Raw genomic sequence first — 25,000 nt, 5'->3', positions numbered from 1 at the left:
AATCACTTAAGACCTCTTAATAAACTGCACCGGCATATAACCCGTTCAATAAATTTCAAATCTCTCCACACGACCATCAGGACCGCTTTATTCCGAAATGAAGTGAAAATTCTTTCTTGCAGAAACGCCAATTCGAAAAGCATCCTGACAGTTAAGGTTCAAAGACGCTTACGAGAACTGTATATAGCCATTGGTTGCAGATCCATTATTTTTAACGTGGAATATTGTTTTCTCCAAAGTATTAAAGGTCATATTTACTCAAGTTCTGAGGAGCGCTCAGAACGAAGGCTTCAGCTAGAATCCACCAAAAGTTCGCGTAACAAATGGACAAAAACTTTGTACCAAGATTATTTACATTGTATTACAAACTTCTGTGCGACTGTTTTTAATATCTTCTGAAAAGAAATCATTTCTAACAACACCAAATGTCGAAAACAAATTTTGAAGTTCATATGAAACACTTAAAGATATTGGTGAAATGAAACTTACTGATGATGAATTGTACACTTTCTCTGAACTTTGAAATTTATTTCCTCAAGTTCCCATTGGAATTGTTTTTGGTGTTATTTTAGGTAACTATTTATATCTTTAGCTCATAGAAAATTCAAAAAGGACTGTAACATTATTCTGGTACAAGGTTTTTGTCCACTTAAAACTGAAATTGCTCGATTTCCTTTCGGATTTCGTCTCAATGTAAAATTCTAATTCTTAGTCCAAATGAGGTATATTCACTAAATACAATGATAAATATGTTTCTACCTTAGTTGCAAGAGCGAGTTTCCTTTCTGGAACCATTTCCAAATGTAAAAGCAGTGAAAACATACGTCCATTTCGACTGTGTTTACGGTGAGAAACCATGACTGAAATCTTTATGACATCACAGCTAATGCAAGGTAAACCGAGGCACTTGTCTCAGTTAGTTATTTCGTTTTTGTTGTTAGTAAACATCCTAAATTTTTAGGAAGAGAATTTAACCATGGACACTGATTGCACAGTCATGATTTTTTCATGGGCATTGCCTCAGTCATCACATGCACCACAAGAGCTGATTATCGCACCAACCACTAGAGTAGTGAGACAATCTCAGATAGTGCAGAGTGCAATTTTTAAAAAGCTCTGATACAGTAGTCACATAAGTCCTCACCCATGCCGTCCTCTCCCTTGGTAGTCAATTAGGCCTTTTCCCCTTGCAGAATACGAGCGGACAATAACGTGATAAGACATAATCTTAGCAGTGTGTATGTTTCATGTTTGTATTTTCTTCCAAGGCCCAACTTCCAATTACCGTTTGTCAAGACGGTTTTAAATTCTATTGTGGTGTTTTACGTTGAGTTTAGTTCATTTTAAATTCAATAATACGTAGAAGTAGCAAATGTGAAAAAAAATTATTTCTCACGCCAACGTTTGTAACTTGATACTTTTGTTTTCCTCTCCAAGGTAAAAATACAAGAAAGACGTGTATTTCTTTTTTTACTCACTGCTGGAGATAAAGGGAATGAATTTAAATATCTGATGAAAAATCGATAAACAAGAACTAATCTATTTATCAAATAGTCACGTCGAGTCACGGAATAGTGCGTTTTTATTCATGTCAAACTAATACAAAATGCTATCGATTAATTAACAATTATTCCATGAGCGAGCGTTGGATATGAGATGGTAAATAGCCAACGAGGCCCGTAGGGCCTCGTTGGCTATAAACAATCTCATATCCAACAAGCGCGAATGGAATAATTGTTTTATTAAATTCGGTGCGTTTGTACTCTTGGAAATATAGCTTAATTTTATTGGGTTTTAATTTTACAAAACGACCGGAAGTCGATGTGACAAAAACAACAACAAGTGGGAAATCACATGACATGCGCGCCGTTTGTAAAATTAGTTGAATGAAAAATTTGAGAGCGAAGCAAACGAATTTGCTGAATGAAATTGCAATCAAGTAGAATTCAAGAAACGTCTACCAAATGAAGGAGATATAACCTTGGCCAGAAAGTTTGAAAAGCGTTCGAGTTCCAGTCATGGAGAAGAGCCAAATAATTGTGCACTTGCACATTGCCATCGTAATAATGCTGCGGAAAACTTTGATCGCCATGTGACACAGACGTTGTGCCAAAATTATTCTCGACAAGATCTCTCTCAGGATTCCCTTGCTTTGAAAGCCTTGGCATTTCGAGCTGTATGTGTGGAGCTCATTGTTGGTCAGTTTTAGAGTCAAGGACAGAAACTATCTTAGCGTCAGATTCATCTTCAGAATCTCCGAGGCCACCCTGGTGGTTTTTCGTGGCTGGTAAAGAACCGGGCTTACTTCGGTTCAGCTCAAAACACTCAACTCCTTGAGGTGTTTTTCGCAAGGACAGAATTGTTGGCGCTAGCTGTCGTTGATTCTCTCGTCGTCGTCGGCCAAAAAAGAGACTGAGATAAAACTAGGTCGTCCTCTGTAGCTGTGCGGGATTCTTGCTCTCGGCCGATCCGAGCTCGCTTAGTCGAACAGTTTCCTCATCTGCTCATTGGAAACTGGTTTCTTATGGACTACGCCGGCAATTATGCCTGTTTTCCTGCGGCCTTTTACAAATGCATATGCTCTAATAATTTATTTGCCTGGTCAAAGATAATGGAAAACGGTTTGTTGTGCGGCGGCGTGCGAAGGAAATGATCAACTGGCGGCTTTAATGGATTTAATCAATGAACTTTTGCAATACGTGTCATCTTTCTTCCTCGCAGACGAGTAAAAACACTTCAACTGAACATTCAGTTCTTCTTTTGACATTTCTTATATCGGTTTCGAAAATTTGGTGCTACCAGGACAAGCAAGCCATTCTGTTCAGGTAAAATTTGTTTTTGTTACATAATCTTCATGAATGCGTAAAATCTCGCCGGTCGTATTTTAATTTTGCAACTTTAAGGGAAACTTAACGTATACGTACCGTTAAATAATCTTATCTCGAGCTTTGTGGCTTTTTTGTTGTTACTGGGTCGGCATTGTCCATCATTTCCTGTATTTGCTGTGTAGATAGCTCACCGAATGTAATTTTTTTCATCCATTTTTTTTGTCGACGAAACTTTGCTTCACGCGAAAAAGCTCATGCCGAGCGACATTTGCCGCTTTCGTCTCCATATAAGGTCAAACGCAGGTATAATGGCTGGTAACCGAGATCCAGTGAACCAATCAGAAAGCTAGAATTGCATTATCCGAGGCTGAGAATTTAATAATTAGTATTAGTATATTCTCAGCTCCGACTATTGCATTTCTAGCTCTCTGATTGGCTCAAAAACTCCGACTATGAGCCATTAGTCGGAGTTTTACCTTATGGAAAACAGTGCGCCAAGTTTAAAAATTTTCCGCTCTGTAAAATTGTTGAAATAAAAATCGGCGGCAAAAACCCGATTAAGAATATACTAAAACAATTATTCCATTCGACCTTGTTGGATATGAAGTGATCATAACCAACTCGCGCTACGCGCTCGTTGGTTATTTATCACTTCATATCCAACGCGGTTTCATGGAATAATTGTTAAGTAATGGTAGATTAAGAGTGCGTTCGAGTTTTGGCAGGTTTGGTATGTTAAAAAGGCAAAAATTCTAGGAACAGCATTTTGTGCTTGAGCTGTTATATAGACGTGAAATTGGCCTACCTCCAGTGGGGGCGAAAACAAATGAATTGATAGAAAAGCACGTGCATACGAGAGGGTTTGTTTATACATGTATTACGTAATACATGTAGCATAATATGTGCGATACGAAGTTTAGCATATATTTGTATTCTGTGCGTTTGGAATCCGTACATGTGCAGGTAGTCATGTAGTCCCTTGGGTTTTCCCTGGTAGGTGTATTTAAGCGAGTGTTTAGTATAGGTTCATTCTCTCGGCGTGTTACCAGCGCTGTGCTGGTTTACCGCGGCACACTGCATTATTCTCCATAATGTTCTTGTATCTTGTTGTTTCAATGCTACGGTTAATAGCACAGAATATTATTTAGTTAATATTAGTCAGTATAAAACACAGACTGCAGTCGGTAGGCCGCGTTTAGTCCGCGTCTTATACCTCAGTCCGTGTTTTATACCCAGTCCGTGGTCCGCATTCCGCAGTCCGCAGTCCACAGTCCATCTTTTGTACTGACCGGAACCCTACGATTCTGGTCCGAGTAAATCGACACAAACGTTGCCTGTTCCGTCGGTATACGAGACGACGTGCTTTTATCACCAAAACTAAGACAATTATTCTGTTTAAGAACACGACTTTGAATCGCCTTGACTTCGGGCAGGAACGGCTATTGATCATTTTCACTTCCGAAACAATGAAACGGAGGACATGTTGGTGTACCACACTAATCCCATGCGAGTTGAACTCTTTTCCTATATAAACACTTTCGTTGGGTTTATGTTACATTTTTTCCGCACAGAAATCTAGGCCAGCGAAGTGAAACTACGCACTTCCTCCTTTGATTTATTCAGCAGAAAGCAGCGTTGGTTTTGGTCGGAGAGAACTGGGTACACAACACGCAGCCAAACAACAGCTTTCTGTTAGTACGAAAAGTCGTACACATTTCGTGAAGACACGTCTGCAAGGTTTTTAAATGCCATTAACCCAAATCAAGCTTTAAATAAACAACGTATCCGCTACAGTCCACAATAAGCAGCCCCGACACTCGAAAGTCGAAAGAGAGCACATAGACGAACATGGAGATGACGTCATTCGTCCCTGAAGAATTTTTTTTGGGGGGGGGGGGCCAAATTGGTGTCCATAGATACATACAGGAAAACTCGATTTTCCTCCATTACAACAACTGAGGAATGTTTCAACGAGAAGTATTGAAGGTAGAAATCATTACTTGGCCGAAATTATATTCTGCATCGGTGAGCGAGTTACCTCAAAGACTGATGAGATTAATCGGCGGTTTCAGTAAGTGCCACGGAGTCTGCGGCAATAACTGCGAAGTTTCTTCTGTCACAAATTCACTAGTTTTACATGCAACTAACGCGGGAAAGTTTCGGCTGAATATGAACTTTTTGTTCCCTTCATAGAAGAGGAAATAAACAAGCGCCAATGAGAAGCAATATGTTTCTATTCTTTATTTGAACCCTAGCAAACACACAATAGTCATAAAACAGCAGACGAAATTTCTTGAATCGAGCTAGGGGTGATTCCAGAAGATACGCAGTCACAGCAGCGTTCTTTGCACTAAAAAAGGAGAACTGACGTTACCCGAAACATAGTCAGTAAGTGCCACGGAGTCTGCGGCAATAATTGCGAAGTTTCTTCTGTCACAAATTTACTAGTTTTACATGCAACTAACGCGGGAAAGTTTCGGCTGAATATGAACTTTTTGTTCCCTTCATAGAAGAGGAAATAAACAAGCGCTAATGAGAAGCAATATGTTTCTATTCTTTATTTGAACCCTGGCAAACACACAATAGTCATAAAACAGCAGACGAAATTTCTTGAAACATAGCTGCTATCCCTGGTAAAAATGAGAGTGTGGTATCACTCAAAAAACGCGCAGATCTGAACTCGAGAACAGTGTTTATAACACTAGCAATGCTAGAACGCATGCGTCTTAATGTTGTGTTCTACCACAAGCAAAACCACTCTGCGTTTGTGTGCGATCCCGTATAAAATGTATCTTTCACTTAACATATAGTCGATACGGACGATAACAAGGGTAGCAAGAGATTTGCGAAACATGTATGTAGTTTTGTCATGTTTTTAAATAGACAACGTAAGTATAAGACGTTTTGCGTAGTGTACACGGGTACCTACTCCACCCAGTACACTCAGTGCACTCTGCACTAAAAATTAAAAAGCGATTTTATTGCCAATCTTGAGGATAAAAAAAAAACCTCCTAATGTTCAGCGAAAAGCGATAAACTAAAAGGCGATTTAATATTTAACAAACAATAGGCTTTAACTGTAAACCAGTAGTTATATTTAGGTCGAAAAATCCCATTTCATATCAACTTGAAAAAACCGAACAAATTTTGTTCATAAACTTTTATCTCACTCTCACTTCCATAAACTTTGAAGTAAACCTAATCAAAATTTCTTGTTTTAAAAGGGCAAAGAACCTAAACACCTTGATATTCATGTTATTAACTTACCAAATTGGGGTAAGGTTTCTGTAAAATCTCTATCATTACCACCAGTTGGGTCTTCAGTGTCTCTTTTGAGATCTTGACACTCTCGGCCGCTAATAGAGCCTGTCGAGACGGAGAACATTCAAAAATTATGGCCATGGGACGTCCACAGAGTAAAATATAAAGCAATTACCGATGCAACAAATTAATTCTAAACATGTATACAATACAAGGCGGTAGCTTTGGAGTAGTAATAGACGCTCATATGACCGGTAACCAATCAGGAGCCGAGAAAGACAATAGGCTATTGTTTGGAGAACAATGGATGCTATTGTTTTCCAAATCCAAGATGGCCGTCACAAATTTCAGCCAATCAGGAGCCGAATTAAGAACAATGGATGCTATTGTTTTCCAAATCCAAGATGGCCGCCACAAATTTCAGCCAGTCAGGAGCCGAATTAAGAATTCAAGATGGCGGCGCCCACGAAAGTCGGCCATGTTGGAAAACAGCCCACCAGCCTCCACGGAGGACTGGGATCGGTCTCACGGATTTCCATGGTGACACAAATCACGCCAGGATCACGCAAAAATTGTCATGCAACTTCAAACTCGATACTTACAGTGTCCTGTGGTCCTAAATGACAGAGGTCCGGTATTTAAAAACCAAACATCACACATTGTCAAATGTCACCAACTTTAATATCAACACTTTTTGGCTGACATTAAAAGATATGACGTCATTGCCATGTTGATCGAGTAAAAAGACCGGTTTCTATCGTCATCACACAATTTTTCAAATGAACTTTAATGTCCAAAACGTTTGCGCTAAAATTACAGAAAGCTGGTCATTGTGTCTCAAATAAGATAGCACTATCAAAAGAAATGGAACAGAAATAATTTTATCCAGCGTGAATGCAATCTTTGACGAGTAACGAATAATAAGCGAAGACAAAAATTTATAGGCTAAAAGGTGAGAAGAAAAAAAAATACAATTGAAATGCTTCAAGTGAAAATGAATTGCTAATGGCAGATTGCAATAAAATCTAAACTCCTTGATCTCGACTGTTCCCATGAGAAAAAGCATCATTCAAAGGAATCTTGAACCAACAAAAGGCATTTTGGGCGACCATTGAAGCGGAATTAACATAATTAGTCAGGAAAAGCACATGTTTAGAGGCTGAAATCATGATAGACTGTATCTTAACCCTTGAGAATAAAATCAAAGGAATTTCAAACAAACGTTTCGCGCTTGAAGTAAAAATTTAACTTCATTTACAGACACTACAAATCGCTCCTAATTCAACAATTATAGTTGTCTAAGCGGGTTTCCAAGAGCGCCAAAATAAATCACTTACATCAAACATAGTCCTTTCCTCCAAAGCGTCACACAACTAGCAATCGCTCAACTCCATAGCCACGAAGACAGGAAAGAATGTTACGCTTAGAAAAGAAGACGTGTGCTGAACGTTGTCACAAGTAAAATGAATTCTATCAAGACCGATTGACTTATAAACTCGTAAAACAAAACAAAAACAAAGAGTCTGAGTCTTTGCAACGTTTATTGAATAATGATAATAAAAATAATAACATGAACTCCGAAAAAGAATTGATTACAATTTTTAACTCTTTAAGTCTTGACCGTCGGTATTCCACAAAGTGTTGGGAACTAAAGTAAAACTCATTTCCAGTTTCACAGACTCTTGGTCCCTGGCCCCAAAACGCACGATATTCTGCCCTAGTTTTCTTTGCTTTTGGTCATGAAGTCTTTGCCTGATCCGTTCCTTATTCTTGGCATAATAACTTCTCCAATACTCGTTGATCCGTTCCCTGTTGTTTTTACAGTATTGTCTTCGGTAATTTCTGATGTGCTCCTTGTTCTGTTGACAATAGGCTCTCTGGCTGCTGGCGAGTCGTTCCTTGTTGTTTTCATACCATCTTTTACGACGGGTTTTGAGAATCCCGACGTTCTCTGCACGATATCTCTTTTGTTGAGCCAGGATTCGCTGTTTGTTCCTGGCATAATATTTTTTGTGGTAGGCCTTTTTACAGACAACCCTCTGGTCATTCCCTGACAGTTGATTGGAGCAATTCATTTTGCATGTGTGGCGTCTTACAAATAATGACTAAAACCCTGGAATCACACACTCTTATAAGAGTCACATGGCTAATTCAGGTCTTAACCTCTTCTTCTACTTCCTCTTCGTCATCATCGTCGGGGAGTAACTTCTTCCGCATTAGGCTGTTTAGCAGGAATTTTCGTTTTGCCACTGCCGACTCGGCCGCTTCGTCAAAATCCGTGTCGTCTTCCTCAATAAAGCGTCGAAGAGTCTTCATGACTTTACGGTGTATTGCGTCGTGTTTGATACGGTGAGTCCATTTTAGACGCTCTAAGTAAGTCCTTCTTAGCCTTCTTCTACTTACAGGTAATAGGACGTTGAAAGCAGCATTTTCAGCATAGTTTTGGGATTTTCCCTTATCCTGGAACTGCTGGACTTCTTTCAGGTAGGTTTCTTTGACGTCTTCCCCGACGTTTTGACGTAGCGGACTCCACGGATCTGGTTCATCGTCGTCCGCTTCTTCTTCCTCTTCGGAGCTGCTACTATCCTCATCTTCTTCCTGTTCCTCTTCAGGCTCCTCTTCATCCACCTCTTCTTCCTCTTCAACGTTCTCATCATTGTTATCTTCCACGAGGCCAAAAATATCTGTTGAACGATCATCCATGATTCTCGTCGACCTTCACCCAAGACAACGTGCTTCAAATGAGCCGAGTCGATTAAACTGATGTTTAATATACCATTTTGGGCAATGATCAGGCATCCTCTCTCTTGCTTCGATGCCAGCGCGGGTATCCTTCGTGCGTCATGAGGTGACTAAACACGCGTTTCCTGTCATCACTGGCGGGATGTAAATCCAGGACCGTGTACCCAAACGGTCGTTCGGTCACTTTTTGATACGCGTCCATCATGTCTTGCCAGCAAGTGGGAAAAGCCTGAAGCAGTAAATTCTGCATCCCTAATTGATCTCTTGGATTTTTGAAGGCTACGATGTAGTGGGCGTTCCTGGAAATACTCTTGGCGTATTTCCCTGGTGGAAACATGTCTTGGCACAAGTACAACACGCTGATATTTTGACGATGAGAGTGTTTGGTGAATAAGTCTAGCAACGCTTTGTCCTCACCTCCCTCTGCCATCAGATCGTCCAGTACGAGTAATCCACCCTTCGGAAACCATGACTTGAGATGGTCTGACTCTGGAATCCCTTCGTGAAATTGCACACCAGCGTCTTCCATGTCTCTAAATCCGTCTTGCCACGCCCCGTAGCAATAATGAATCGTAGTGGGAGGGTTTACAAACAATTCTTCCAAGTGATCCAAGAGTAACGATTCGGTGAAACAAGTCTTGCCACAACCAGAAGGGCCCACGATCAAAATACTGGAGGGTGTCTTGAACCGAAACGCTTCTCCCATTTCTATTCCACTAGGGATCCCATGGTGCTTTTCGGTAGAAAATGTGATATTTGGGACATCTCGTGTCTTTTCTGATCCACTGCGTTGACAACTATGTTTTTCGTGACGAATTCTACTGTCTGCAAGAGAGAATAGTCTATGACAATATCGACAATAAAGGGACATGACTCCTTGCTAGTTTGACTCAAAATGAATTGAGGCAATACATGATTAATGATCGAGTTGACGAGTGTGGTGGAGGTGGTGGTGATGGTGAATGTGGTGGTGGTGCAGGTAAGGGATGTGGTGGTAGTGGTGAATGTGGTGGATGTGGTGGTGGTGGTGAATGTGGTGGTGGTGGTGGATGCGGTGGTGGTGTAGGTAATGGATGTGGCTGTGGTGGTGAATGTGGTGGATGTGGCGGTGGTGGTGGTGGCGGTGGTGGTGGTGAATGTGGTTTTGGTGGCGGTGGTAAATGTGGTGGTGGTGTAGGTGGTGGTGGTGGTGGATGCGGTGGTGGTGGTGTAGGTGGTGGATGTGGTGGTGGTGGTGGTGGTAAATGTGGTGGATGTGGCAGTGGTGGTGGTGGCGGTGGAGGTGGATGTGGTGGTAAATGTGGTGGTGGTGTAGGTGGTGGTGGTGGTGGTGTAGGTGGTGGATGTGGCTGTGGTGGTGAATGTGGTGGATGCGGCGTGGTGGTGCATGTGGTGGTGATATAGGAGGTGGTGGTGGTGAATGTGGTGGTTGTGATGGTGCATGTGGTGGTGGTGGTGGTAAATGTGGTAGTGGTGAATGTGGTGGTGGTGGTGAATGTGGTGGTAGTGGCGGTGGTGGCGGTGGTGGTGAATGTGGTGGTGGTGGTGTAGGTGGTGGTGGATGTGGTGGTGGTGGTAAATGTGGTGGTAGTGGATGAGGTGGTGGTGGTGTCGTAAAAGATGGTATGAAAACAACAAGGAACGACTCGCCAGCAGCCAGAGAGCCTATTGTCAACAGAACAAGGAGCACATCAGAAATTACCGAAGACAATACTGTAAAAACAACAGGGAACGGATCAACGAGTATTGGAGAAGTTATTATGCCAAGAATAAGGAACGGATCAGGCAAAGACTTCATGACCAAAAGCAAAGAAAACTAGGGCAGAATATCGTGCGTTTTGGGGCCAGGGACCAAGAGTCTGTGAAACTGGAAATGAGTTTTACTTTAGTTCCCAACACTTTGTGGAATACCGACGGTCAAGACTGAAAGAGTTAAAAATTGTAATCAATTCTTTTTCGGAGTTCATGTTATTATTTTTATTATCATTATTCAATAAACGTTGCAAAGACTCAGACTCTTTGTTTTTGTTTTGTTTTACGAGTTTATAAGTCAATCGGTCTTGATAGAATTCATTTTACTTGTGACAACGTTCAGCACACGTCTTCTTTTCTAAGCGTAACATTCTTTCCTGTCTTCGTGGCTATGGAGTTGAGCGATTGCTAGTTGTGTGACGCTTTGGAGGAAAGGACTATGTTTGATGTAAGTGATTTATTTTGGCGCTCTTGGAAACCCGCTTAGACAACTATAATTGTTGAATTAGGAGCGATTTGTAGTGTCTGTAAATGAAGTTAAATCTTTACTTCAAGCGCGAAACGTTTGTTTGAAATTCCTTTGATTTTATTCTCAAGGGTTAAGATACAGTCTATCATGATTTCAGCCTCTAAACATGTGCTTTTCCTGACTAATTATGTTAATTCCGCTTCAATGGTCGCCCAAAATGCCTTTTGTTGGTTCAAGATTCCTTTGAATGATGCTTTTTCTCATGGGAACAGTCGAGATCAAGGAGTTTAGATTTTATTGCAATCTGCCATTAGCAATTCATTTTCACTTGAAGCATTTCAATTGTATTTTTTTTTCTTCTCACCTTTTAGCCTATAAATTTTTGTCTTCGCTTATTATTCGTTACTCGTCAAAGATTGCATTCACGCTGGATAAAATTATTTCTGTTCCATTTCTTTTGATAGTGCTATCTTATTTGAGACACAATGACCAGCTTTCTGTAATTTTAGCGCAAACGTTTTGGACATTAAAGTTCATTTGAAAAATTGTGTGATGACGATAGAAACCGGTCTTTTTACTCGATCAACATGGCAATGACGTCATATCTTTTAATGTCAGCCAAAAAGTGTTGATATTAAAGTTGGTGACATTTGACAATGTGTGATGTTTGGTTTTTAAATACCGGACCTCTGTCATTTAGGACCACAGGACACTGTAAGTATCGAGTTTGAAGTTGCATGACAATTTTTGCGTGATCCTGGCGTGATTTGTGTCACCATGGAAATCCGTGAGACCGATCCCAGTCCTCCGTGGAGGCTGGTGGGCTGTTTTCCAACATGGCCGACTTTCGTGACGTAAATAGTTTTACCCCTAGCGAACTGGCGCGTCTTTGGACGGATCGCTTAGCCCGCGGGACAAGGTTCGATTAGGGAAGGGTCGGGACTTTGTGTTTTTGTACATAGTTTTTGGTACATAGTTCCCGGCCACAAAGAGTCGAGGTGGCGCCTCGATGATACCCACCCCGGGAGTGCCGATCGGTCCGGGATTTCCTCCACGAGCCGGGGTAACCAACCCTCGGGGAGTGCCCCACTTATCGACACGCTCGGGGTTTAGTGCTCTCCTTAAGAGAGGGGGACTGGGGAAGCCACTGTTTTTAATTCATTCTGATTTCTTTCCTCTGATTGGATACCGGTGATCTCATTGTCCCATGATGCTTTGCAACACCCCTATATAGGCTAGACTCGGACCCAAGTCTCTCAGTCTTCATCATGGCCACTTGTCGGAAATCTGTCGTTTAGGACCACAGGACACTGTAAGTATCGATTTTGAAGTTGCATGACATTTTTCGCGTGACCCTGGCTTGATTTGTGTCGCCATGGAAATCCGTGAGACCGATCCCAGTCCTCCGTGGAGGCTGGTGGGCTGTTTTCCAACATGGCCGACTTTCGTGGGCGCCGCCATCTTGAATTCTTAATTCGGCTCCTGACTGGCTGAAATTTGTGGCGGCCATCTTGGATTTGGAAAACAATTGTTCTTAATTCGGCTCCTGATTGGCTGAAATTTGTGACGGCCATCTTGGATTTGGAAAACAATGGCATCCATTGTTCTCCAAACAATAGCCTATTGTCTTTCTCGGCTCCTGATTGGTTACCGGTCATATGAGCGTCTATTACTACTACTCTATGGCGAAACTATTATACCTTTCCTTGCTGCTGTTGTTGTCGTTGTTGATCCAACGGAGATATCATCCTCAGAGTCGGAGCTTTGTGGCGCTGATGCTTCACTGGAAGATGTATCAGCATCTTCTAAATAGCCAGTTTCCTTGGGATCATCACTTTTAACTTGACCGTTTTCGTTTTTGCTGGTAAGATCTGTTAGGTTGATAAATAAATGATCAGACTACGTCTTAATAAAGACAGTGCAGTGTCCTGATGGTTAGCGCGCCGGGCTACGGATCAGGGAGTCTGGGTCTGAACGCTGACCGTTGTCACTGTGATGGGTTCATAGGCAAAACACAACCAAAAAGTCCGCAACTTTCAAAACAGGGGCCACTGGTTTGAAAGTTTCCATGGAAAGTTTCTGTAGAATCGATAACTTGTTAAATTTTCGAAATCAAACCATTAAACCGAAAATTCCTGAAATTCCGGGGTGAAAATCAAATTAACTGAATCAGAATTTCCCAGTAAGAAATCTTTGAAAATTTCGGTACAGTTCCCGAGGTTGTCCTCTTTTCTAGAAATTGTGGAAAATACTGTTTCTTTCGCCGCTGAAAATGTCCAGTATCTCGGAAGAAAAGTCAACAACGCGCCAGGGGTTAATTCGTACCGAAATTTTCCCTCTGTATGTGCCCCCTCCTTCTCCCCCAAAGTAATAGCCTGGCTTGAGCCTGCGATCCAATCGAGAACAAGTGCATGGACAGCGGTCAACTACAGCAAAACACGCGACCTCGATGAGCTCTCAACCTGAGCCCACGATATCGTCACGTTATACTCGTCAGCGGATACTTTGTCCGACAGCCGTCAATTGAAATTTTCCGAATATGTTCAATATACATAGAATTGTGATATGAACCTAAAACCTCAACAGCTTAAGCCTTTTTGCCCTTAATTTACAATGTGAAATGGACTTTAATTAATTCATGACCACGCCTATTGACAAGATTGGCCAAAAAATGTGAAAAATAAAAGGGCATGACTAAATTTAGGATCATATCACAGAAGCACTATTGATCAAAGTCTACAGCAAAAATAAATGTCTTATGTTAAATACTTTTCCAAGTAGACGTGTTGAGCCGAAGGGCCTACAGTCAAAATTTGACACTTGAGAAATACAGAGTTAAAGTTCTAGTATGGTTTTCACAAGCAATACCATAACTGTGAACTGCAGTTTAACGTTAAAACTGTCCTGGAACATAAGTAACTCCTTCTGAGAGTTAATTTTTGTCTTCCTTTCTCTTTTTCTTCCCTTACATTAGACGGCATCTCCGTTTTTGATCACTTTATTCGGGAAATTTTGTTTTAGTAAAAATTTCGTGTTTTTTGTTTAGTACAAAATGTACATTTGTTGTATTAATAAGTATCCTGGGGCCGCTTATGTTTGCTACAATAATCTATGCTAGGGCTGTTTATGTCTGATCAATAAACGAGATGCCCCCCCCCCCCCCCACCCCCACTATACGACTGGTGTTTTCGTACTTGTACTAAGTTAGATATTATTTTGTTTTCGTTTCACCGCAGAATGATTATACAACAAAACGCTTTTCATTTCGGGCTTTTACGGAAAAGCTACCCCGGCTCATATATGCTAAGACAGAATGTCCCAATCTATGACGGTGTGGATTTCAGTCAGAAAAACCGCATCTTTTGTTTTCGGCCATTATCGTTAATTAACGAGCTGTCAACAAGTTGTTTGCCCATAGCAACCAAACAGTGTGTCTTACAAACGTGCTAAAAAAGTGGTGAAGGTTTATTCGTTTTGCAAAAAAGCCTTTCCCAATGATTAACAATGATTCAAGGTATGGAAACCAACGTAAAACTTTTTTTCACAATCTGATCGAGGTTAGGTTACCATTCCACCTAGCTTCCTATTAGTTAGAGTATGGCCGCCATGTTGTACGACCTCCTCGTCGTCGTCGTCGTGCCTAATCATGTGCCTAGTGTTAAACAATGAAAGGTGGCAAACGCAAAAATACTGCAATAGCAAGTGTTTACGTTTAAATAGATTTAGTACAGGAAATAGAACTTGTTTGTTTGTTGTTTAGTTATTATCTAATAAAAGTAAAAGATACCTTGAAGCTCAAGTATTTCTAGGACCTTAGGTACATTGTTTCTGCTTCGCTGCCACTGCCGACGCTGCCACGACAACTCGTTTTCTTTATCATCAAAACATGACGCAAGAGGAAAGACGTCTTTGCTGTCTGCAATCTGAAAAGCAAAATATATAACACTTCCATGAAGGCTTTGGTCAGGTTAAACTGGTTAGTTAGAATGTTCACATTCAGATCTTTTAGCTTTGGTGATAAATACACCACTTTGAGAACAAAAACTATCCAATTAAAAAAAAACCTGGCAGGCATTTTCATTTTCGCGTACACCTTGCTTTAGTCAGTTTAGAGTTACACCAATTACCTCGCAAGTCATTTGACTGGTTTTTGTTTCCTTTCAGAGATGAAATGTAGAAGAGACATCAAAACACTATGAATGAATCTGTAACAACCAGTTACCTCATTTCCAAGATTACGACAAAAATACTAGAAATGAGCACCGTATCAACATCATATCAACATCAATCAATTCTTCAGAAGAATATCAACACAGTCAATTCATGGTCGCTTCTGCTGTTACCACGTTAAATGTATCTTAGCCAGAAATTATAAAAAAATGTCACATCTCTATGTAATCTTCCAGTTTAGGCTAAATAGTACAAACTACTTAAAATGCGTTTGCAGTTCTTACATAAAAAAACAAAATCTCCCTTGTTGGCCCAAATGCGTAAGTCAGCACCCAAAATATAGAGGCGGCGGATTGACAACGTTCCATTAAGAACTCAGCTGATTTCCTTCTGGCAGTCAGATCCTCACTGTCCGCAGTAGCTGTATATTCTGGAAAACAATCATTCTCAAACTCAGCCACTGCCAATGAAAGTAAAGACGAGCAACATTATATCAACATCAATCAATTCTTCAGAAGAATATCAACACAGTCAATTCATGGTCGCTTCTGCTGTATCTTAGCCAGAAATTATAAAAAAAATGTCACATCTCTATGTAATCTTCCAGTTTGGAAGATTGTAATTTAATATTTTTTCCTTATATTGGTTTCGTTATCGTTTTTCTCGTTTTTATTCTGTAAGAGCATTGAGATTTTTTAATGTAATGCGCTAGAAATAAATTATTATTATTATTAGTATTAGTATTATTATTATTATTATTATTATTAGTAGTAGTAGTAGTATTATTATTATATCGTTTATAGAGCCCAGCTAAAATACAAAACGAAACACTTCGAAAACAAAAGAGTCGGAAACTAGCTTAATGCACAATTTCGAAGCTGAAGATCTAGGGTCTTGAAACCGATAGAAGACCCCTCATTTAATGTCATTGTGTCTAACTTTCAGTGCACATCTTACCTTTATTAACAAGTCTGCAATAAAGCTTTTGTAAGGGGTCCACAATACTCGCGTCATGGTCATCCTTGTTTCCCAAAACAGCGCTTAAGTTTTCTGAAGACTGGCGAGCTTCCGCTCCGTGAGCTTGCATCTTGCAATACGCACTTCTTTCTCTAGTTAATGCCAGCAAGTAGCCCAACCTTTGATACGCTGTGATGAGATGATGCTGGACTGGTTCGTTGCTTAAACCCAGAAGGAAGGAAATACCTGGACCATGGAGATATTTTAGTTGTCGTAGATTGTGGGCTTCTTGAAAATGGCTGGCCTGAATCAGGTGGAGACCATTTTCTTTCCATTTGAGTGGCTTAGTTTCATAAAAAGTTATAACGTTTGCTTTGCCTCTTGGAAACTCTTCATCTTTGGGAAACAAAATGAGGCTTTGGGCTGGGCTTGCCTTATTAGCCTCAACAGCGTGATCTTCTTGCTGCCAAACTGGTTGTTTGCACTCCTCTATCTTCATCTGAATTTCTAAAATAGCGGACAAAGGACAACATCAAAATACTCATTCAAAATAATCTTTCAGTCTTATACATAAGAAACTAGCCAGATAATATAGGGAGAATACTTCCCTAAACTCCATAGTTTTTTTGAAGGTGAGATAATACAGTGATGGCGAGATTGAAATAGTCAATAAAGTCATAATTGTGAAGTATATATGAAATAATTCATATTTGAACTGCGGTTGTAGGTGAAAGTGAAGAATGATCATCGCAGTAAATTTTCCAATTTAAGCAATTGGAAAGAAGACGCTTGAAAAAAATCAGGGCTTCAACGGGATTCGAACCCTTGACCTCCGCGAATACCAGCTCTACCAACTGAGCTATGAAGCCACACATTGGGAGCGAGGTCAATTAATTGACTCAATTAAGTCAGTTAATTGACTTAATTAATTGACTAAATTAATTGACCTCGCTCCCAATGTGTGGCTTCATAGCTCAGTTGGTAGAGCTGGTATTCGCGGAGGTCACGGGTTCGAATTCCGTTGAAGTCCTCATTTTTTTTTTTCAGGCTTCTTCTTTCCAATTGCTTAGATTGGAAAATTTACTGCGATGATCATTCTTTACTTTCAAAGTCATAATTGTTGAGTGTAGCAAACTATGACATTGTACTTGAACACTACTTGATCTCCGCGTGAACCGGCTTCTGCCCAATTCGGCACAGTGGACAAGTACAGTGACCAAAGAAGACTCAAACCTGAGCTTGATAGGAAAAAAATATAGCCAAATGCATATACAAGACAGACTGCTATAAAGGTCTAACTTAAGTATATTACCTTTCCTTGACGTTCTTGAAATATCATCATCAGAATCCGAGCTTTGAGCCTCCAATGATTCACTGGACGATGTGTCGATATCTCCTAAATAACCAGTTTCTTTGGGGATATCCTTTTGAATTTGATCATTTTCTTTTTTGCTGGTAAGATCTGTTTAATTATAGATAAATAAATAAAGAAATCAATACGCTTTTTAGTGTTATTACAAAGTGCAGATTATTTCACGACCATTCTTGTGCCGTTCTTACTGTTGTTCAACAAAACTGAGAAAAACAAGCAAATTCCTCAAACAGATTAATCAGGGAATGTTAAAGATATTGCAAACCTCAACTCTAAATTGGTACAAGCATCATGCGAATGTCATTTTGAGTCAAATACTGACCTTGATATGTGAAAACACAACTTTTAGCTAAAAGAAAGTGCAATGTTGTTTCCTTACCAAGCCGTTTTTCTGCTGCCTCAGCAGCATTCACAAGTTCAGACCAATCGATTATCTGAGAGCATTCTTTACCAGTTATGGTCTCCTCAGAAAATCTGTGCAGTGGAAAATACCGGGTGAATAAGAACAGATTCAACTTCTTATAAAGAGTAAATATGTCTGTGGTACTAATTTATCGGATATGAAAGTTTGGTTCTTCCTCTTTCATGGATGCAGATTTTTTTAAAATTCCGAGAATGCTTGCAATAATGTTATAGATGTTAGGAGTCTAGAGCTATCCTTGTCTTATTGGTAAAATGGTGACAGATGTATCCTAGGATCTGATTGAGTTCAGTCATCTACGGGTAGGAGTGATACATGTGCTCCTACTCGCATTATGCTACGGAAACGGGAGAAAAGTACTGCTAAATAAGATGACTTATCTGGCACTAAATGGGTGAGTTAAAGAGAACAGATGTGAGTGTGAAATTGTGCACTATTCAAAATGCTGTACCATTCAAAATGTTGATTCCGAAAATAAATGAAAATGTATTAAAACGACAGGTTTTCACCCCCATCTTTTGGAGTGTGGCCCAGTGTGGCCCCCAGTGTGGGTTTTGTCAATGTGAAATTAGTAAAAGTCTCGTGATTACGCTCTGTCCAGGTTGATTTCCCAGATTATTACTAACATAAAAAAAATGTTCATTACTTGTAAATATTTTTTTGTTAACTGAATCTATTTGTCTCGCTTTTAATAGTAATTGATCGAGTATAGCATTAATGATCTGGTAATATTGCAGGAAGTTAGTGTTGCATGCGAATTTGTCAGAAAATTCTTGGAATGAGAGGCAAATGCCATCATCTTTAAGCAGGTCTTAAATTAAAATAACACCTTTCACTACCCATTTACTGGAGATAAACAGTTTCTTATCCACGAGAATTCCTCTGTTATTAAATAAAACTAAATGGCTTTCTTGATCGTACTCATAATTATATTGTAACTCTTTGAAGAATTCGAGTATATTGCTGTAAAAGATTGGCAACTGCTGGATATGCTTTGTATCATAATCCTCAGCTTTCTAAAAGAAAAGTGACATGGCACAGTAGAACAATTTCGGTCACCCGCGGTCGGGAGTTGAGGTATCCATGCGAGTCTCAAAGATTTGAACATAAGATCTGCATCGGTCATACACATTCCCCCTTTCTCTAAATCCATTCTTCATACACTAGAGGGCCTTCTAGGCTATCTCGATCTTCATCTGAAAGTCTTGGGATTTTAGATTTTGGATAAATTCCTCGTATTCCTCTTGAGAGAAAGTATTTTCAGGTGAATACAGGTTCTTAAAGTAAGCTTCGATTTGGTCTAGGATTTCTTTTCATTGCATTGTCATAGATTCATCCAAAAGACGGAGTTCAACTATGGTCTTTTTGTCATAATTTCTTTTCTTCAAGTTAAAGAAATACTTGTTTGGGCTGTTCGCCATTTTCCACCCAGTGACAGTTTGTCCTGAACATAGCAAGCTTCCCTTTATCTTCAAATAAAGACTGAACTTTGGATTTGCTTTATGCTTTGTATACGAGATAGTTGTATTGCTAATCTCCATTTTAATCAACTCCCATAGCAGACGCTTATCTGGCACTTGGTGGTATGTGTCATAGAGTATAAGTTTCTTGAACCATGTCAGCGTATTTGTCTGTCCTTTACAAGGGTGTTGTTGAATCTCCAAAGCCCAGTTCCTCTAGGGGAATTTATTTACCCAGGACAAAGCCATATAGACTGCATTGTGATCACGTGTTATTCATGGATAAAATTCTGTATTTTTAACACTTTTTGTTAGGCTTTTAGCCATAACAAGAAGTCAATCCTAATTTCATTCCTTTTGCTTTGGATACATCTGTAAATTTACCTAACTTACATTGTAGGATGCCGCGCTCTCTGAATTTCTGTTAGATCGAACATATCCATTGAGTTAGGACCAAATTCCTGTAAATTATCAGTGCCCAAGCTGTTCCGACCTGCTGTTCTAATCTCCTCCAACAATTAATGCTGTCAGTTCTTTTTTATCAATTATGCCGTTATTTAGCTCCTGCATAAACTCAAGCTGATGTACATGTAGTCAACTTGAACATGAAAAGAGGGGTTGACTAGAATGCACACACCTTTGCTGTGATTCGTACCACAGGAGAAGAATATCTCAACTCGCCCTTCATTTTTTTAAGTACTTTCGTCGTTCGGTTCAGAGCTGGTTTCTTAAAAAAATATCTGCTTTTGAACCTTTTAGGAACGAAAAAATACTCCTTCTTTTGGTTAGATCTCTACTTCCCTGAACATTCACAGAAAAGAATATCAAATTTTACCGATTTGTGCACAATAAGCAAGTGACGCACTTATACGCAATGAAACACACACACACACACTGCAAAATAAACTGATACTTCCAAGAAACTACAACACAATAACAACAGCGACAGCAACAAAAGAGAAAAAAGAGTTTCCTTTTGCAAAACCCTAATGTTCCTTCTCCAGGCCAAGTAACAACTTAATTAACACTAGTCGTTACCCTTATACAACCAGGTCGTATCTTTCATCCACACAAGCCTGTGATCGATCTCTAAGTAGTTATATAATAAATTTTACAACTCTTCCATTTCGTAGATTCTTAGCGGGTTTTCACAAAATAAGAATGTTAAAAATGGCCTCTACACCTACCATATTTTCAGTGAAAGTTTTCAGTTTTTGATTTTTGTCATAAAAAATTTACCTTTTGGTTATGTCTTCAAGGTAATGGGCAGTCTCCTCGTTGCCATGACTCTTGGCGATAACCTCTGGCAGTAATGGCCTGTCCTTGTAAGCGTCAAAGACTACTCTTCCAGCTGAAGAGTTGAATATCATTTCAATAAATTGCTGAGCACCACTTTCGGCTGCTGCATATATTAAGAGGCGTAACACATCGACTGGATTTGTGAAATCTAGGACGAGTAATAAAATGTTACTACACAGTGTAGTGATAACTGATTGTGCAGCATAAACTCGGAGAAAGACTAACACTAAATAAGGGTTGCTGTATAAGAAGACAGGAAGCCAATTTTGCTTTTGATTTGTTTAGTCAGCTTCCAGTTGAAAGACCAATTAAAAAAAGCTGGCCACAGGACCTGTAAACACTGGCTCATGTTTCTTGCCTCAAATCCAAAATGCCTTGCTGTGAGTCACTTGTCGAATTTCAAGACATCTGCAAGAGTGTTTAACATGTGCACTTAATTACAGACTAGAGTTCATCACTGAAGGGAACACTCAATGCTGTGCATTTTGTGATGTTGGCTTCAAAAGTAGCTAAAAGTGGCAGGCAAAATATTAAGCTTCGGTTTAGCCTTTGCATTTCGGCAAGATTAAACAGCAAAAGCACCTTGCCCAACAAGGACATCTACTTGTTCTGCACAACTGGACAACACTCGTATGTATGATATTATTTGTTTCAGTTGAGATCACTGAATTTGACATTTCCCCTTTTTTCGTACACGTTAGACCAATGAGAAGAGCAAAAGTATTCAGAAGCCAGTAGTCCAGTTGTGCTCTAATGGAAAGTACAAGAGAACCATGAAAAGCCCTCAGTTATGAAAATTAATGCCTTACCAAGATTTCCAGAATCTTGTGTTTCACCTTCACTGGCTGTTGTCGCTTTACCTTCCAGTTCCCTTAAGAGCTTGCACTGTAAGCGTGGCTCATTGACTACTCGTTGAACAAGCACTTTTTCTTCGTCCACATACAAAATATCAATCTCTCCTAATGGTATGCCAAATTTTGACTTCAATGTAACAGTTACCAAACCAGGTTCCTGGGCCGCTGCAATATCAAAAGTATTCACTGTGGTGACTCACGCAATCAGTATACAATTGGAGAGTAATTCGTTTTTAAAAGCCCTTTTTAACAGGGCCTCTGGAAGGCCATTTCTTGTAAATTTCTCCCTTCCACATACCGGTATTTGTTTATTTAATTTTGGGGGGTAGGGTAGTGCAACTTTTCTCAGAGGTCTTTTCATCCAAACCAAAAGAATAACACCTAGTGCAGAGTGTTACTGTATAGCCAAGGTCTACCTATTGATGGACATTCCTACTGGTAAAATTCACTTTTCAACTTAAGAACTAGTAAATTGTAAACTTGATTCCTTACTACACACCAGGTCAACATGACAAGAGGAGGTCTGAAATCTATGTAACTAAACATAGACTAATATAACTGCTTTTGCTGGGACTGGACAACAAGGAAGAAACTTATGATAAAGGGGGGGTGGTGGGGTGGGGTGAGGTCTGATGTGAAAAGGTCAGGGATGCTCATGGTCTCCCTTGGGGGTGTAAATCACAAATTTTGGCTCCACTTATGTAGGCTGTTCAGGACAAAACGCCACTATTTTTAGCTGTCAAGGTGTCTTTTAGGGTTGCACTCGAACAAATAGTAAAGCAAGAATGCTGTCTGGTTTTCAGTTGTTTCTCCACAAAATGTGCAAGAATTGGTCTCTTTTATTCCTATCATCTTCAGCTCCACTTTATCATAAACTTTTCTCATTTCCCGTCTTTTAATTTTATCTCTTTTGCCATTACAAAGGAAGTTGTACAAAGTAGAATTAATTTCTGAGTTAGTTCTGAGTTAGTTAAGCTTTTTACACTTGGCAAGACTGTACAATAGGTACATTTTTCTCGGCATATGCCATTTTTGTTTCAGTTTGACATCAAATTGAGTCAGTTATTTTTCTTATTGTTTATACTATGGATATGTTACTCTGGCAATGTTTCAGTTTACGAGTCTTTATGGAAACACGTTTGAAAACTGAGTTTCACAGTTGCATATATAACACCTTTGATATTTAAAGTTGTCGATTTTGTACAAGCTTAAGAGGTAAAGCTGAGACTATTACCATTTTTATCATGCACCTTAATACATTTTTACTAATTGTAGTAGCTGTCCTCTGGAAAGAATTGAGAAATACATACTTTGTGCTTATTTATGAAGGCTGTGAATTACCTAACATTTAGACCAACTTATAACAGTAGCAACAAAAGCTTCATTATTTTACATACGTGGAATCTTCTTTCCAACTAGGGAGTCATCTCCACACCTGTTCACATCAACAGTGCCCAATGGTCCAAACACGGCCAATCCTGATTGAACATTCCTGGGAAGGGTCTGATTAAATGTGAAACAGCACAAATTCCCACCCTGCAAGTAATAATAAATAAACGTGGAGTGAAGAACATGACACCAGTGCTTTCAATACTTCACGCCAACAGGATGGCTGTTATCCCTATAAATAAACAGGGCTCAGAAAAAAGTGCCGTCCGTTCGTCCGGGACAAGTAGATTTTCCTGCCGGGCAAGTAACTTTTCATTGTCACTTGCCTGATTGGTAAAGACCCAGGCAAGTGTCTGCCAACTAAATGAAAAAAAGGAAACTAAGACTTGCCCAGGGCAAGCAAAATTTGAGAGCTGCTGGTCCGAAGGGCAAGCTAGAATTCAAATTTTCTCGAGCCCTGATTATCAAACCAGGACAGAAAGTGTTCATCAAATAGTAGTTGTCAATAGACTACATCTACCAGAACTCCTTTCGCTTTTTCTTTATTGTTTAATTTTTGAAGCCCCAGTGGCATTTAAATAACAATAATTTATTTTTTTCTCAAGCATCTGAGCGGGCCGGAATCCTAAATCCTCGAATTTGATTGGCTAATCATACGCACGTGACCGGTCCAGCTTTTTACGATACGGCCCAGGGGCTGGATGTTTTTTCCCGCTGCCTAAATTTCGCTCCTAAAAGTTAGCGGTAATCATCAATCTTTCGCCTTTTTTACACATCCATCGACGATTAGTCAACGCAAGTTTATCTCTGCTCACTTTAAAATGGCAAGGAAAGTCACTGTAAGTAAATTCAATTGAGTGTTTAGAAGTTATGAGAGTTTGCTTAATTGTTTGTAGCTTGGCGCTGTAATGGGGCGTCATCCTGTGTTTCTCTTGCCGTAAAATTTGAGTCAATTTCAGTCGAGTTTACCTCTCTGATCATTGCTGTATTTAGAAGAATTTCCGTGGAATACACTTAACGAATTTTCTCGCTTTCTGCTATTCAATTTATGGTAGAAAAGTCTGATTTCAAGTGATTTTAAAAGCAACAACTGACAGAAATTGTTTTTGTAGTAAAACTTCAAACTTCGCACGAAATTTCACACCGCAAAAACAATTTTGGAGAACTGGTGAAATAAATGCAACTAACATAAAGTAGTTCGAAAAAAATCTGTTCTTTAATACATCTTTCTTTGTCTACTATCTGAGTTACTTGCTCGTTGCCGAGATTTTTTTACAAATCGTTAGTAGACGGCGTGGAAGCCGATTCAGTGACAAGAGTTGCGTAAAGAAACCCATTTGTAATCTGTAAAACCAATTTACTGCAGGAGGAAAAAATAAACATGTTATTTGCCGGCTTACGGTCGGTCCGTATAGTGAAAAACTGTGACCTCTGTCACAGTTTTTCACCATACGGACCTCCCAGCCGGCAAATAACATATATGCCCTACCAAACAGAAAAAGTGAAGGATTCTGGTAGCTGTAGTCAAGTGACACCATCATGCATACTGAATCGCCTATTAAGGCACAGAGTTGACCTTTGGCTATTGTATATATAAATTCAACAGAAAGCTGGTTTAAGAAAGTTATGTTCGCATGCATAAAATGTTTACAGAACTGATATAAACATGATTAAACAAATACAAAACAAAGCAAAATAATACCATCAGCAATATTATTATTGAAAACTTAACCTGTAAGGGAACTTTATCTGGAGTAGCACTCTCTACTTTAAGTGGTACATATTTGCTTATCCACTGACATGGGGAACAGTCATCTGCATAATGAGTTAGAAACATACAATAATGTAATAAGTTAGAGCTTTGAGAATTATTCAGAGTAAAATGGTCCTACTGTAATTCCTTAATCTTTCTTATTCCATTGATGTTTTAAAACTGCTTTGTTGGATTATCTTTTCACTGTGCACCTGAACTAGAAGCAAGCCCAGAAGAACATCAACAACTACAGCAAAAAGATAAGAAAAGGAG

The 25,000-nt window shown here is 39.6% G+C and overlaps 4 protein-coding genes and 1 long non-coding RNA gene across 5 annotated transcripts in view; 1 reads left to right on the top strand and 4 right to left on the bottom strand.

The window, feature by feature from the left end:
* LOC145468894 (uncharacterized) overlaps positions 1 to 6,145 on the bottom strand; it is a 10,921-nt gene extending 4,776 nt beyond the window's left edge. Inside the window, exon 1 of the mRNA XM_081452604.1 lies at positions 6,096 to 6,145. The gene's annotated coding sequence lies outside the window, so the exon portion shown is untranslated. The remainder of the gene's footprint in view (positions 1 to 6,095) is intronic.
* LOC145468872 (uncharacterized) overlaps positions 1 to 25,000 on the bottom strand; it is a 91,897-nt gene that overhangs the window by 58,510 nt on the left and 8,387 nt on the right. Inside the window, exons 8-13 of the mRNA XM_081452575.1 lie at positions 24,707 to 24,789; positions 22,983 to 23,121; positions 21,541 to 21,750; positions 20,672 to 20,879; positions 17,931 to 18,025; positions 17,492 to 17,641 (exon numbers count right to left, since the gene is read on the bottom strand). Of these exons, the coding sequence (XP_081308701.1) occupies positions 17,492 to 17,641; positions 17,931 to 18,025; positions 20,672 to 20,879; positions 21,541 to 21,750; positions 22,983 to 23,121; positions 24,707 to 24,789 (885 nt within the window). The remainder of the gene's footprint in view (positions 1 to 17,491; positions 17,642 to 17,930; positions 18,026 to 20,671; positions 20,880 to 21,540; positions 21,751 to 22,982; positions 23,122 to 24,706; positions 24,790 to 25,000) is intronic.
* LOC145468680 (uncharacterized) lies at positions 8,241 to 8,872 on the bottom strand. Its single transcript, XM_081452389.1, has one exon. The coding sequence runs from the start codon at positions 8,790 to 8,792 to the stop codon at positions 8,241 to 8,243; it is 552 nt and encodes a 183-aa protein (XP_081308515.1). The 5' UTR covers positions 8,793 to 8,872.
* LOC145468679 (uncharacterized) lies at positions 8,881 to 9,690 on the bottom strand. The gene has a single exon (XM_081452388.1). The coding sequence runs from the start codon at positions 9,535 to 9,537 to the stop codon at positions 8,881 to 8,883; it is 657 nt and encodes a 218-aa protein (XP_081308514.1). The 5' UTR covers positions 9,538 to 9,690.
* Positions 9,798 to 25,000, top strand: part of LOC145468917 (uncharacterized) — a 117,473-nt gene continuing 102,270 nt past the window's right edge. Inside the window, exon 1 of the long non-coding RNA XR_014042250.1 lies at positions 9,798 to 10,382. This is a non-coding gene — a long non-coding RNA (uncharacterized LOC145468917). The remainder of the gene's footprint in view (positions 10,383 to 25,000) is intronic.

Source organism: Orbicella franksi, chromosome 14 (assembly GCF_964199315.1).
Source record: "Orbicella franksi chromosome 14, jaOrbFran1.1, whole genome shotgun sequence".
Classification (NCBI taxonomy): Eukaryota; Metazoa; Cnidaria; class Anthozoa; order Scleractinia; family Merulinidae; genus Orbicella; species Orbicella franksi.
Note: the sequence above shows the minus strand (reverse complement) of the source record. Positions and strands in the feature narration are given on the sequence as shown.

Excerpts from the sequence above, each read along its gene's own strand:
- LOC145468680 (XM_081452389.1), bottom strand. The coding sequence starts at position 8,792 with ATGGATGATCGTTCAACAGATATTTTTGGCCTCGTGGAAGATAACAAT.
- LOC145468679 (XM_081452388.1), bottom strand. The coding sequence starts at position 9,537 with ATGGGAGAAGCGTTTCGGTTCAAGACACCCTCCAGTATTTTGATCGTG.